This window comes from Schistocerca gregaria, chromosome 6 (genome assembly GCF_023897955.1).
Source record: "Schistocerca gregaria isolate iqSchGreg1 chromosome 6, iqSchGreg1.2, whole genome shotgun sequence".
Lineage (NCBI taxonomy): Eukaryota > Metazoa > Arthropoda > Insecta > Orthoptera > Acrididae > Schistocerca > Schistocerca gregaria.
Window position 1 is genome coordinate 55,378,108 of NC_064925.1, and position 14,395 is coordinate 55,392,502.

Here is a 14,395-nt window from a genome sequence, read left to right on the forward strand (position 1 = left end):
GGCGTGACATTGTTTGGTGGAGATGCCAAGTACTTCAAAACATCTGCATCATCATGGGTCCAATTAGGAAGCATAAAAGCTGTCATCTACATGGACAGAAACCAGAATACAAGCAGTACATTGCTCCCACGTTCTGTATATTCAGGAAACCAATGGATACCATAACATCAGTAACTCAACTGCACATCTGGCATCCATAAGTGTTTTCTGGAGAGACTGAAGAGGACTTTACGAAATGGCTGAAACACAAATACAACAGCTGGGGTTACATGATGTATTCACCAAATGTATACTTTTACACAGACGATGTAGCAATGGTTTGTGAACAATGAAGAGAAGCACATTCTCTTAGCAGAAGAACAATTGGAAAACAGGGCTCAACATCATGGGGAAATGTCACACTCCTATATACAGAATGCCTTAGTCCTATGCCACATTGTGAATCAGTTTGACAAAAGACTTATGACTGACTCCTGAAAGCGACCCCTATGGTAGTTGTGGAAGACCACCAAAGACTCAACCCCTTTCATGCGCAAGGTTGTAAGAGAAGAGCTACAGCTTTTTATGACTGGCCGAATTGTCAGACCAAGGCAAGAGATAACCCTGAATGTCAACCACATACATCAGAAGGCAGTAGAGAAAGATGAAGAAATTGTGTATTGAACCTTAACACATTTCACCACCAGCTGAATGTTCTACGAAGAACAGACTCGATCAACTTGGATTTATGCTGCAGCCATCAAGTGTCAGTTTTGCATCCCACCAATGCAGGTACAACCAAGTCCTCCATCATGTAAAATACCCTACAGAAGAACAGACAAATAGAGGACAGAAGAAAACACATCAGTATGCTTCCACTCTGGCTGCCTTAGACACATTGTGTGCTACTGCAGGGAAAGAAGATATGGTTCCGGCGACTACTACGTATGTCAACTGTCGCAACAGTTCTGTTCATGCCAGTCAACTGCAGACATCATAACTGACCTGTGGGACAAAGACTATCACTGCGCCCTGAATGAGTTTACTCCCCAACATGCTGTAGCCAATCACAGTCACCATACAAAGCTACCAGCTGCATGCCTAGCTCCCAAATTGGGAAGAAGCAAGTGAGGTGGCAATCTATGGACATGAAACTGCCACATACGAAAATTGTCCACAGATGACAGTCATCAAGAGGTCAGGAAATCTCATAGATAACATCATCAGTGGCCAACCTGTACAGATGCTAATCAACTCACAAGGGAATCTCCCCATCGCACCCCAATCAGGTTTAGTTATAAGTTGGCACAGTGAATAGGCCTTGAAAAACTGAACACAGATCAATCGAGAAAACAGGAAGAAATTGTGTAGAACTATGAAAAAAAATAAGCAAAATCTACAAACTGAGTAGTCCATGCACAAGATAGGTAACATCAAGGAGAGTATTAGCTAAGGAGCACCGTGGTCCCGTGGTTAGCGTGAGCAGCTACAGAGCGAGAGGTCCTTGGTTCAAGTCTTCCATCGAGTGAAAAGTTAAATTTTTTATTTTCAGACAATTATTATCTGTCCGGCTGATGCGAGGAAACTATGCCGTAGCATGGGGATGCTACACCTAAACAAACATCAAAACGCACAACTTCAGTCGACTACAGCGCACGGAAGAGAGAGTATTCCTGCTAACGAGGCTCCCTGGCTGGCAGTTGAGTGTTCGCTACTGTGGACGATTGTGCATTAAATACGTGAGATGTATTCCGTGGGCAATATGAATCCAGCAAATATAGCTTGCGACTTCAATAACAATCACACGGTTTTGCGGTGCGGTCGCAAAACACAGGCACTAAACTTATTACAGTGAACAGAGACGTCAATGAATGAACGGACAGAACATAACTTTGTGAAAATGAAGAAAGTAAACTTATCACTCCAGGGAAGGCTTGAACCAAGGACCTGTTGCTCCGCAGCTGCTCACGCTAACCACAGGACCACAGCACTCCTTCGCTCACATTATCCTTGATGTTGCCTGTCTTGTGCATGAACTACTCAGTTTGTATATTTTGCTTATGTTTTCCATAGTTCCACACAAGTTCTTCCTGTTTTCTCGATGGATCTGTGTTCAGTTTTTCAAGGGCTATCCACTGTGCCAACTTATAACTAAATGTGAGGGGGGTGCGACGGGAAGGTTCCCTTGTCAGTAGCTTCCATTGCCGTGCTGTCAACTGATTATTGTTGTCAGCTAAAGAAGAAGTGTTACGTTACACGAGTGTGTTGTACTGAAACTTGCAAATGGGAATATGTCCAACCAACAGTAACATGTGTTACAAAAAGTGCGCGTATAGGGTGTTCCCAGATGAATGATAGATAATCTGGGAGGAATTGGAGAAACCAAAAGTAACATCATTGAAGCATGAGAGTATCCTCCTTCCTCTCCTGTGGTCCTTGTGAAGAACAGCACATGGTGTTTCAGCATCGACTATCTGTGACTGAACAGACTCATGAAAAGAGGTGCTTCTCCATTGCCCTGCACTGGTGACATCCTAAGCTGCTTGAGAGAAGAAAATTATTTCTCAACTGTGGTCGTGTGGATAGGCTACACACAAATCAAGGCTGACATGGTTGACCAGGAAAAGACTGCCTTCAATGCACCTGATGGCCTATTTGAGTGTTGGACTATGTAACACTCCAGCCACATTGGAGCGTATGATGGACAACCTGGTTGGACACATTATATCAGGGGTTCCAGCTTGTGTGCTCTCTGCTGAGTTGCAGAGTGTTCCCTGTTCTGAGGGGCATTATTGCTCACTGTAAACAATCAAGTGAATAAGCATGTGGCACGGGGAGTGTTTTCATCTGCCAACTGCACCTTACATGATCACCCACCTAGCTTGTTTGGCCCCTTGCAGGTCTGGAGATTAGAATAGGCCCAAGGTATTCCTGCCTATCGTTAGAGGGGACTAACAGGAGTCTCACATATTTATGTGATGGTCCCCTGTAGGGTTTGACCTCCATTTTTCCCGAAGAGCAAGCCGATTGGTGAAGGGCGCCTTACATGGTGCATCGTGTCAATCGTGCACTGAGACCTTCAGCAATCTTCATCATTGTGGCTTTGTGGTTGTGCTCATTCTCCATCTCTTGGGCGAGGACACATTCCTGGGTGCGTTTTCCTTCATCCTCTATGCAGTGTCATTTTCTGTGCCAACGATGACCATGGACTTCTTCACACCTTATATCCAGCGTGGTAGTCAGGCCATTGTGGTGGGACCGCCTTACTCACTGTTGGTTTTAGCCCCCTGATTACACAGGGAGTGCTCTGCTGATGCCTGCGCCGTTAACTCCCCACATATGCCAAGGAGTAGATGCCTGTCACCCTGGCATGTCAAGACTTCTGGCAATGACCATCGTGCTAGGTGGCTTTTGCTGTGGCTAGGTGGTGCCCGTGCAGGGGGGGGGGGGGGGGGGGGCTGGTTGGAGTGGGTGTCATCAGGGTGGATGACACACCATGAAGCGTAGTACATCATCTCTTGCTAATGGTCAACCACCAGCAGTCTCTAAGTGTTCGAGGGCTCAATTTAATGCACGGAAGTATGACCCCAAATTGTTCTCCTCCATAGCCACACCACAGGAGGAATGCCAGGCTAAGGATAGCAGCGAAGCTTATTCGACCTTGTACCTCTTATGTACGAGAGTTGATGGGGAATCTTTCCTGTCATGAAGCCTCAGTTTTTTTTTTTTTATGAAGCATTTAGAGGATTAGTTTGGGGAGGTGGGGGGATTGATAAAAACAGCATCCTTTGCTCAGTCATGGGCATTACTCGCCTATGACAAGCTGAGGGATGTTTTTGTTACCATCACACCCCAGAAGAGCTTAAATATGGTCCAGGGTATTATATTCCTCAGGGACCTCCTTTTGCAGTCTGACGACTAGCTGTGTGCCAATTTAGAACACTGAGATGTTCATTTCATCTGGTGCATCTTTCGGGGTCCAAGGGATAATCAGGTTGCCACCGGTGCCTTCATCTTGGCCTTTGAGGGTGACACATTGCCCGAGAAGGTCAAGGTGATGGTCTACTGCCGTGATATCAATCCATATATTCCCTTCCCTGATGTGGTGCTTTAAGTGCTGGAAGTTCGGCCAAATGTCTTTCTGCTGTACTTCCAGCATCACATGTCGAGATTGTGTATGTCCATCACATCCCAATACTCCATGTGCCCCACCTCCCATCTCTGTCAGCTGCGAAGAGCACCATTCCCCTTGCTCGCCGGACTGTAAGATTCTACAGAAGGAAAGGAAAATAAATGGAATACAAGACCCTCGACTGACTGACTTACACTGAGGTTAAGAGAAAATATGAGAGGCTACATCCTGTGTGTATGACATCAATGTGTGTCACCGCTACATCAACAGTTCTACCACCTTCCATTTCGCAGTGTACAGTTGGCCCTCAGATCCGTCAGACTCCACCTGCCCGGTTGATTGGGGGGGGGGGGGGGGGCACTTCTTTCACTGTTGCTATTGCACTGCCTGCCTTGGGAGCAACGGTGGCCCAGCCATCAGGGACGTCAGTCCCCCCTTCTCAGCCGGAGAAGTGTAAGTCTTCTTCGGCTACTCTTGCTAGGGAGGGGTCCCTTCCCAGGTTCCTACCAGTGACAAAGCAGACATCCTTCAGTGGCTAAAGCACCTACAGGTAGCTGGTCGTAGGGCTTCACGATCCTTTTCAGTCCCTGAGACTGAATCAGTGAAGCCCTCCCAGCGGGACAAACTTAAGGAGCAGCGAGATAAACCAAAAAAGAAAAAGACCCCCAAAAACCAAGTTCTGTGGTGGCACCCATACCACCACTACCTACAAGCTCTGTGTCCGAGGATGAAGTGGAGATTCTGGCATCCACTGAGGACCTAGATCGCACTGGGCCCTCAGACATGATGGATGTTGGTTGCATAGGTACTCATCTGGTGGCAGCAGGTGACCCTGAGGCTTAGACCGCCTCATTGAGTGTTTCATGCCTTTCCAATCTCGCAATCATGTCATCTTCCAGTGGAATTGCGGCAGTTTTTTCCATCACCTGGCTGAGCTACGTCAGCTGTTAAGCTTTACACCTACTTTCTGCATTGTCCTCCAGGAAACTTTGTTCCCGGCACTTCGCAGCTGGCAGGGGATATTACAAGAATTGTAGCCAATATAATAGTGTGTCAGGTGGAGTTTGCATCTATGTCCTGAACTTGGTATATAGTGAACCTGTGCCTGTTCAAACTTCTCTTGAAGCTGTGGCAGCCAGGATGCGGATGGCGCAGAAAATAACTGTCTGCAACATAAAAAATTAAAGTTGGTATTGCGGAAATTTTTAACAGTCAGAACCGGAATATTCCAAAGTATTAAAAATATTCCATACTCCCAGGTCTCGTGCCCTCTCCCCACAAACTCTCGTATGGGTGCCCTTGTATCACAACCTATATCAGCCCTGTAACTAGCAGAACACTATCAAAGGAAGAACTGACTATGAATCAACGCATCGTGTACGTGCTGTTATGCAAACACTATTTGGCCTTTTACATTGGCATGACTACCACTAACTTATCAGTTAGGAAGGATGATCATAGGCAGAGGGATATATACTGGCAACACACAATATCCTGTTGCAGAACATGCTCTACAATGTGATAGTTATGACTCAGTACTATTTTACCACAAAACATGCAATCTGGATTCTTCCTCCAGACAGTTTCTCAGATCTCTATTGGGGAGGGGGGGGGGGGGGGACTGGTGTCACAACGTGTCTTTAGTTTTTGTTGCATGAATTTCTTAGGTCTTAACATTTCCTCTCAGTGTCTATTATTTTCTTCACTAGCCTTAATTTTCTATACAATTTATTTTCTGACCTGTCCATCCCTCCCTCCCACACCCACTCACCCACTAACCTCTGCCACATACAACACACTTAACTTTCAACACAAAGATTCCAAGACTTACCAAGCGGGAAAGCGCCGGCAGACAGGCACAATGAACAAAACACACAAACACACACACAGAATTACTAACTTTCGCAACCGATGGTTGCTTCTTCAGGAAGGAGAGGGAAAGACGAAAGGATGTGGGTTTTAAGGGAGAGGGTAAGGAGTCATTCCAATCCCGGGCGCAGAAAGACTTCTCTTAGGCGGAAAAAAAGGACAGGTGTACACTCTCTCTCGCGCGCGCACACACACACACACACACACACACACACACACACACACACACACAAGCAGACATATTTAAAGGCAAAGAGTCTTTGGCTTTAATGTAACTGGATAGGTAAAAAATCTACTCACCAAGCAGCGGTGTGAGAAAACAGTCTTTGCCTTTAAATATGTCTGCTTGTGTGTGTGTGTGTGTGTGTGTGTGTGTGTGTGTGTGTGTGTGTGTGTGTGTGTGTGTGTGTGTGCGAGCGCGCGCGCGCACGCGTGTGTACACCTGTCCTTTTTTTCCCCCTAAGGGAAGTCTTTCCGCTCCCGGGATTGAAATGACTCTTTACCCTCTCCCTTAAAACCCACATCCTTTTGTCTTTCCCTCTCCTTCCTGATCAAGCAACCATCAGTTGCGAAAGCTAGTAATTCTGTGTGTGTGTTTGTGTGTTTTGTTCATTGTGCCTGTCTGCCGGCGCTTTCCCGCTTGGTAAGTCTTGGAATCTTTGTTGCTCCACTTTCAAGCTCTCAGGTTTCAAATCTTTTCCATTTCAGTCCCCAACAATTAGTCTTTCCTTCTCATTCAGTCCTGAAGTCTCCCCTGATCTGGGGTCCTGGGTGATTTTTCCAAACATATCCCATTTTGTAATCTGTACTGGTCCTTTTCCTTCAGCTCCTTCCTTCCCCTTCAACCCTTCTGCCAGAACAAGTAGGCACTGACTCAGAAAGCTTGAAATTTCAGTACATTTATACATGTTTTCTCGCACCGCTGCTTGGTGAGTAGATTTTTTTACCTATCCAGTTACGTTATATCTCTCTGTCTTTTTAAAAATCTACAAATCATATAAATTTAAGTTTGCCTTTCTTCAGTCTATCTTTTTAAAATGAGTAGGAATAAAGTTTGATCTAGTCCTCATACTTGTCAGTACCTGTGTTTGGTTTTGGTATCATCGCAATCTTCAGTTTTAACACAATTGTTTCTCCCACAATCACTCATCACATCACTCATCTTATCTGCATCCACTTCCTCTTCCCTTTCCATAACATTGTCTTCAAGTTTGTTTCCTTTGTGTAGTCCATCTGTATATCCCTTCCACCTTTCAGCCTGTTGTTCATTGTTTACTACTTGGTTGCCACCTGAACTGTTGATATTCATTAAGCTATTTCTCTTTTCTCCAAAGGTTTCCTTAATTTTCCTGTATTATGTGGCATCTGTCATTCCAGTTGTCATGCATGTTCTTGTAGCACTGTGTTTCTCCTCTACCCATTCCTGATTTGCCATTTTGCACATTCCATCAGTTTTATTTTTTAAGCATTTGTTTACATTGCAAGTTGAGTCAATTGTGGAAATATGCTCAGATAGTTTAAAAGGTGTAAGGCAGCTGCTTGCGAAAAACAAAAATGCTTACTTTCAGTCCTAGTCTGCCTCAAATTTTAAATTGTAATAGTATATTCAGGTTGTCGACTAATTGAGAGTTCTAACCGTGAGTTGGGTTGGGCACAAATAAGTAAGTGATGATTACACCAAGCTGAAGAAAACTTTTTACAACAAAAGTAAATAGAGTTTATAAGTTGAACATAAACAAAATTAAGACTAGGGCACTGTTGTTGAATTACTGGTAAATCAGGGATGCCAAGGGAGTTAGATTATGAAATGAGACCATGTAAGTTATAGACAAGTTTCGATATTTGAGCAGCAAAATAACTGATGATATCCTACATAGAGAGCATGTAATATGCAAACTGGCAACAGTAAGAAAAAGTTTACAAAAAGAGAAATATTTGTAAACTAGTATAACTTTCTGCTTCAGGAAGTTACTAAAGAAACAATTTTTCTGTAGTGCATCCAGGGTACAAGTGCAACTGGATGCCAAATAATTTAAACTTTTATAGAATAGAGGTTTTTAAATTGTGGTGCTACAGAAGAATGCTGAAGATAAGATGGGTAGATCAAGTGGCTAATGTGGTGATAATTAATCAAATTGGAGAGAGAAGAAATTTATGACACTAGCTGACTAAAAGAAGGAACTAGTTGATAGGTTGCGTTGTGAGGGATCTTTCTACAACACCATAGATTTTATTGAGCCCAACTTATTTACAATTAAACCACAGAATGTAGTTGCTGCTGACTATGATGGAAATACACAAAACAAAATGCCTGGGGGGGGGGGGGGGGGTGAATACCTCATGATAAATACAGTATTTTAGATGTTTGTAGAATGACTCGACTCACATGTCAGTGTTGTAGAACACTGTTTGTGGGTTTGACTGGGAAACTTTTAGGTGTGAACTATACTCCGAGTGCAAGCATTTACCATTAAGTTGTTCACTGAAAACACAATGGTCGGCGTGAACAGTGAAGAGGGAAGACAGTTCTCAATTAGACAGGCAGGCAAATCCATGCAGTAACCAAACATCATCAATAGTTAGTTGAAATCACATTCTTGGAGAAAAACATGTAGCACAGGGTTGTCGTCAATAGGTACACCAGAAAGCTTGCCACAATTACCGGCCAGTTGACAAGTGAGGCCTTACAGTCCGCAGAACCTTTTCTTCTGGGAGTTTTGCAGTGTGAGGTGGCACTACTGCATGTATCCTTCCACACACTGTGCATAGCGACATTGGCTGACATATGCGTAGCTATATCTGTTTATCTTTTGATTCATTGGTGGGATTATAGAAACAGTTGGCAGCTTCAAATGGATGTAGGTTGAACTAGCTGTGCAGAGATGAAGAGGCTTGTATAGAGTAGACTAGTATGGAAAGCTGCTTAAAATTAATCATCAACAAACCCATCTTCTTTGTCAAATTACTTACCTTATTAGTGCTTGCTTGCTTTATTGCTAGTACAGTGGTATGAAGTGTAACAAATTAGAAGTGTTGTATATGTTTCTGTGTTATAGTGCTACCTCCAGTTCTGGTGCCTCGCCATAGTGAGTATGCACCTGGTCACTCACTCCTGCCATTCCAGCAGCTGCCAGAACCAGCAATGCCACACAATGTGTCATATTCAGCTGGAGGTGGTTTCACAAATGGTGGTGCTGGTGGTGGAGGAGGTGGTGGAGCTGGTGGTGGTCCATCTTCACACCTTAGTCCTGGACCAACTTCTCCACTGAGCAGTGTGCCTAGTCCAGGCAGTACTAGTTCAAATCCACAAAGTCCATATGGAAGCAATGGATTGCCTGGTATGGAAACATTTTGTGCAATTTTTAAGTCAATTTTGGACTGCATATTGTGCCAGTTTGTTTTCAGGAATGCTTTATAATATAGTATAACAATTTATTTTAAAGTGCATGCTAAACGATTTCTGAATCATGACTCCTGGTGAAATTGAAAACTGGACTGTGTTGCTATTTGATTTTTATGACAAGTCACAATGCAACCCCTTAACACGAAATTATGAGACTTACCAGTTATTGGATATTCAGCATCCAAGCAGAGAAATGAAAGAGCTGGTCTTCTACAACTGACTAGCCCTTTGTTGGCCTCAGAACATTCCCCACATGAAATTTACCTTAGCTGTGAGAATATTTTGAAGTTAAAATCACACCAAATCTTGTGAATCTGTTGTGTAGGGTGCATGTTACAATAATTCACACCTCAGGTCTCTCATTTGCTCATTGCCAATGCCTTCTGCATTCTTTCTTTCACTCCACACATTTCCTAATGTCTCTTTCATTCATTTAATGCAAAAACAGTTTAATATTCACCAGTCATTGTTTTGCTGTAATTAAGATAATTTGTAAGATAAATCACTTTTTCGTCTCGGAGAACTCTGATCATATTCTTTACAGCTGATGAAATACATGACCATTGCTTTGATTGCTATTTCGTTTCTAGCATAAAGTGGTGGCCCTTTTCTCATTAACAATGATAGATCAGCGTATGAAATAAGCTGGATTCTTTTCTAAATTGCTCCAACCTCCATTTTTTCTCATGTGTTTCCGATTGGCATTCAACAAATGTATGACATATCTTGCTAAACCCTACTCCACCTGATGTGTATGGTACTGGCTATTTCACACTCCTGTAATCAGTGATTATCCAGCATTGTAATGAAAAGTCTCAGGAGAAACACAAGTACTGGAGGCAGTACAGATAATAACATACCAAATAGATGGGGTGTCAAGTGGTCAATAGGTACATGAACAAGACTGAAAACATTGCTAAGCATTTGGGCAGCATCATCCATTAGAGTTAACTTATACAGAACAAAGTTTCATATACATGCACAGCTACATTGTCCTAGCTGACTATGTACAAACCCCATTGCAGCTTGACACAGAATCAAGCTGCAGTTGTGGCACAGTGTAGTGTGCGTGTGTGTGTTTTCTCTCTATGTTTCCCTTTCTCATTACAGTTTTTAGTTGTTCTTTAAGTGCATCATCTTCAGGAAAAGCACTTCGATGTTGAATTCAATTTCCAATTTTGTTACTGTTGAAAACAGAGTAAGAGACTCCTTATAGACCTCCACAAATTTTGAATTAACCACCACTGCAAAAACTGAGAAGGGTGTTGTAGTTTGTGCGGTTCTCTGAAACACTGTTTCAGTAAACCATTTAAGCATAAAAATTCTGCACATCAACTTGTCTTCTAGCTGTCATGCTGCATGACATGTATAAGTCATATCAAAATCAAAATTTCATTCATATCAGTGCCTTCTTTTTGTTGGAGTGAGAATGTTTCTCTTCGCCCTTGTATGCCCAATACTTCTATCTTCTGTTAATAAACCTGAGACAACATCCATGTTCCTGAACATAACCCTATTACAACCTTTGTTGGTGCCCTTTTCACTTTGTTGACAGTACTCAGTCAAGTATCATCACTTAAAAGACATATAATCATGGTGGTACTTTGCAGGTGTGGTCATCTGTTCACTCAGTATGCTTTGTGTGTTGTCCGTGGGAGGAAGTACTTCTGTGCGGGTGTACTATAAAAACTTACATCTCTATTTCTCTCTCAACATTTCTTATTGGAAGCACTTACTGTGAAAAGTGTTGTAGAACACTTATTTCTTTTTATGTTTCAAAATGTGCTGTACTCCAGATACAGCTCTTAACCGTCTTTTCCCTCAAGTCAGTATTATGTTGTTCAAACCAAGCATCTTTCCTTTATTCATGATCATTACTTTTGTTTCTATAGTTCTTTGTTTTATGTTTCTGCTTCTTTCATCTCCGTTCTTCTTACTTACTAAATATTTGTAAGGTCTTGTTTGTTTTTATTTCATGAAACACTTGAGTATTTCTGTATTTTTTTATTTAGTTTCCATTTTGAACTCATTTCTTCATACTGTATCCAAGACACTTTGGAGATTGCTTTCACCTGGAACTATCACAACTACATCATCCACAAACCTATCATCTGTTTTCTTTCTCCATTTATTGTGATATCTGTACAGTATTCAATGCGTTTTTGCATGTTCTGTTTAGATGTTGAGTAAGGGAGGGGCAGACTGAATCCTTTGCTTAGTGACTTTGAGAATTTCAGCTTCTTTTTGTGTAATTTTTAGTATTTAATATTGCTGTTTGTTCTTTGTATAGTTATTTAAATATTGTACTGACTCTGTAGTCTAGTTTGATCATTCCTAGAATTCCCATTAGTTGGTTCCAGCTGACAGTGTTTTGAATGCTTTCCTGGTGTCTATAAAAGCTATCCAAATGTTTCTCTGCACTCTTAAGATTTCTTCAGTTACATTGCAAATGGTAGAATAGCTTTACCAGTGCCTCCATTTTCTTGGAAGCCAAATTGATTGTTCGTTTCATTGACACCAATTTTCAGTATTGCAGATTACATTTAGTGATAGGTGTGCTGTTAATCCTTACTGTGGAATGAACCTGTTGTCATTGTATGTACCTTTGTGATCATATAATATATACGGAGATGTACTATACAAGCACACAAAACTGTTGGAATGTATGCAGTTTGTTAATTTGCGTGAGCTACTTCCATTGTGGTGTGTTACAAAGAATGTCAGGCAGAGCCTAAGAAAACAAAATTGGTGCACAATCTATAGAAATGAATAGTGCAAGAAAAACTAAAACTGTATGGGAAAATTAATACTTAAAATGGTTAAGTTACTGCAATTAATATAAAATATACTAATGTAATTAAAGAGGTATAAGATGAATGTTCATGAATTATTAATTTTGTACTGTTTGAAAATTGTTGCCTATAACTATGGCACTCCTATCTTTCTAATTTGACTGGTGTGTGTTACATATGAGCAGAAACACCACCACCTGCATATAGCCCACCTGAAGAAACACAGCAGGGTACAGGCACTGCTCTCCCAGATCCTTCTGCTATGGATACATCAAGCAACTTAAATATGTCAGAAGTTGCACCAGTGGCTTACCAGGTACCTTTTCCCATTGTTGGTTTTTTAACATGTTAACTGAAATAAATGATAATATGCACAGATGTGATTTGGGATTTCTCTTCCTTTCCAGTACTTTACTGTTGCTTTAATGGTGGTGATGCTTATTTTTTTAATCTGCAGTTTTTTTTTTTTTTTTTTTTTTTTTTTTTTTTTTTTTTTTTTTTTTTTTTAAATAGAGCGATTAATTTTATGGTTGCAACTTTTCTCCCCAGGAGCCAACTTTCTGGGCAAGCATTGCTTACTATGAACTGAATAGCAGAGTTGGAGAAATCTTCCATTGTCAGAGCAATGTAATCATTGTGGATGGTTTCACAAACCCCAGTAACAATTCTGATAGATTCTGTCTGGGACAGCTGTCAAATGTCAACCGTAATTCTACTATAGAAAATACTCGAAGACATATAGGAAAAGGTAAGCTTCTTTAATATGAGTTGTATTTTCATAGTATGGGTACACACAATTTTCTTCCTGTATTCTCTTTAGCACTTATTTATGGCATATATACTTGTTTATTGTCAAGGGGATTGTTAATGGCAGTAAGTTAATTTCCATTTATTTTGGACAACTTTGAGGAGATCAGCAATAGATTTTTAAACTTGTGGGACATATCAAAATTCAGTGGCTGTAAACAATAATGAGGACACTGATGATGTATGAAGAGATTCCTGATAATTGAGCAAAGACAGTTATTGTATCTATTTTTAAAAAGGTTAACATGATGCCCTTTGAGAACTACAGAGTATTAACATTACTGTGCTGTTGCATGAAGGTTTAAAAAAAGATAATTTTACAGAAAATAAGAAGTAAGCTAGAATGACAATTAAGAGAAGAAAACAAGGATTTCAGCCTCAAAGATTAACTATAGATGTCATATTTACAGCTAGATAGGCAGTACAAAAAAGGGGGGAGGGGGGAATTTGTGAGACATTGTAGTTTCATTCACCATTAGACAAAAAAAGGGAGTAGATATGGCAATGTCTGAACAGAATGGAATTTTATAAAGGTATGCAACTCAGAATCAGAAACACATAAAACAAAGGCCTGAATTGTGTTATAATACATGCAAAAAAAAAAAATTCAGAATGGTTTAGAACAGTTAGAAAGGTTCGACAAGGAAGCATGCTTTCTCCAGTGCTCTTGAATAAAGTCAAGCACAGCATCATTAAGTAAGTTCATCAAGGCTCAACAACAGATGATATGAAAATTATAGAAATGATGTGATGATATGGGAAGACGGTGAGCTAAATACTTGACAGATAATTGAAGAAGCAGACTTAGAAACAAGCTTAACAAAAAGTCAGCAAGGAAAATGAAAAATGAGAGACATTGAAGTGTCCCTTACGGGACACTGAGAAAATGGTGATCAAGTTTTAACAAATTTATTGACAACGAAATACATCTGCTTCAGCAATAAGAAAAAAGGCACAAAATACAGTTTCTTACTAGGTAGTGGTACAGAGGCTTGACGGAGCTGCTATCTAAATTTGCTCGACTGTTTCTAATAGGTAGTAACATCGCTAAGAGCTTCATAGGAAAATAAGGTTGCAGAGAAGTAAGCTCCCAGAACGCTGTGCTGTCTAACACAAGTACAAAAAGTCTGTCCTTAACACAGTCCAAGTCCACAAAGGAAACAACAATGAAAGCTGAGAATAGCGGCATCAGTCCCTACGATTTTGAATGTTCTAAGATGCTGAGGCGAGCAGCACTCACCCAGAGGCCAGGAGAGGCTCTTGAAAGTGGTAGAACTGCGGGTGTGGTCCATGAGCTGGTCTTTGTAGCTGCTGGTGATGGAATACTAGTGATACGATTCTCTTGTGATGCGTTGTGCAGTCATGAATAGGTCCTTTGGAAATGGTGGTCTCTGCCAGCACTGGTGCTGCTGC

At 41.3% G+C, this 14,395-nt stretch overlaps 1 protein-coding gene across 3 annotated transcripts in view; it reads left to right on the plus strand.

Annotated features, from left to right (window-relative positions):
* LOC126278253 (protein mothers against dpp-like) overlaps positions 1-14,395 on the plus strand; it is a 128,654-nt gene that overhangs the window by 47,716 nt on the left and 66,543 nt on the right. For all 3 annotated transcript variants that reach the window (XM_049978248.1, XM_049978250.1, XM_049978249.1), the window contains 3 exons: positions 9,037-9,318; positions 12,361-12,491; positions 12,725-12,923. In XM_049978248.1, the coding sequence (XP_049834205.1) occupies positions 9,037-9,318; positions 12,361-12,491; positions 12,725-12,923 (612 nt within the window). The remainder of the gene's footprint in view (positions 1-9,036; positions 9,319-12,360; positions 12,492-12,724; positions 12,924-14,395) is intronic.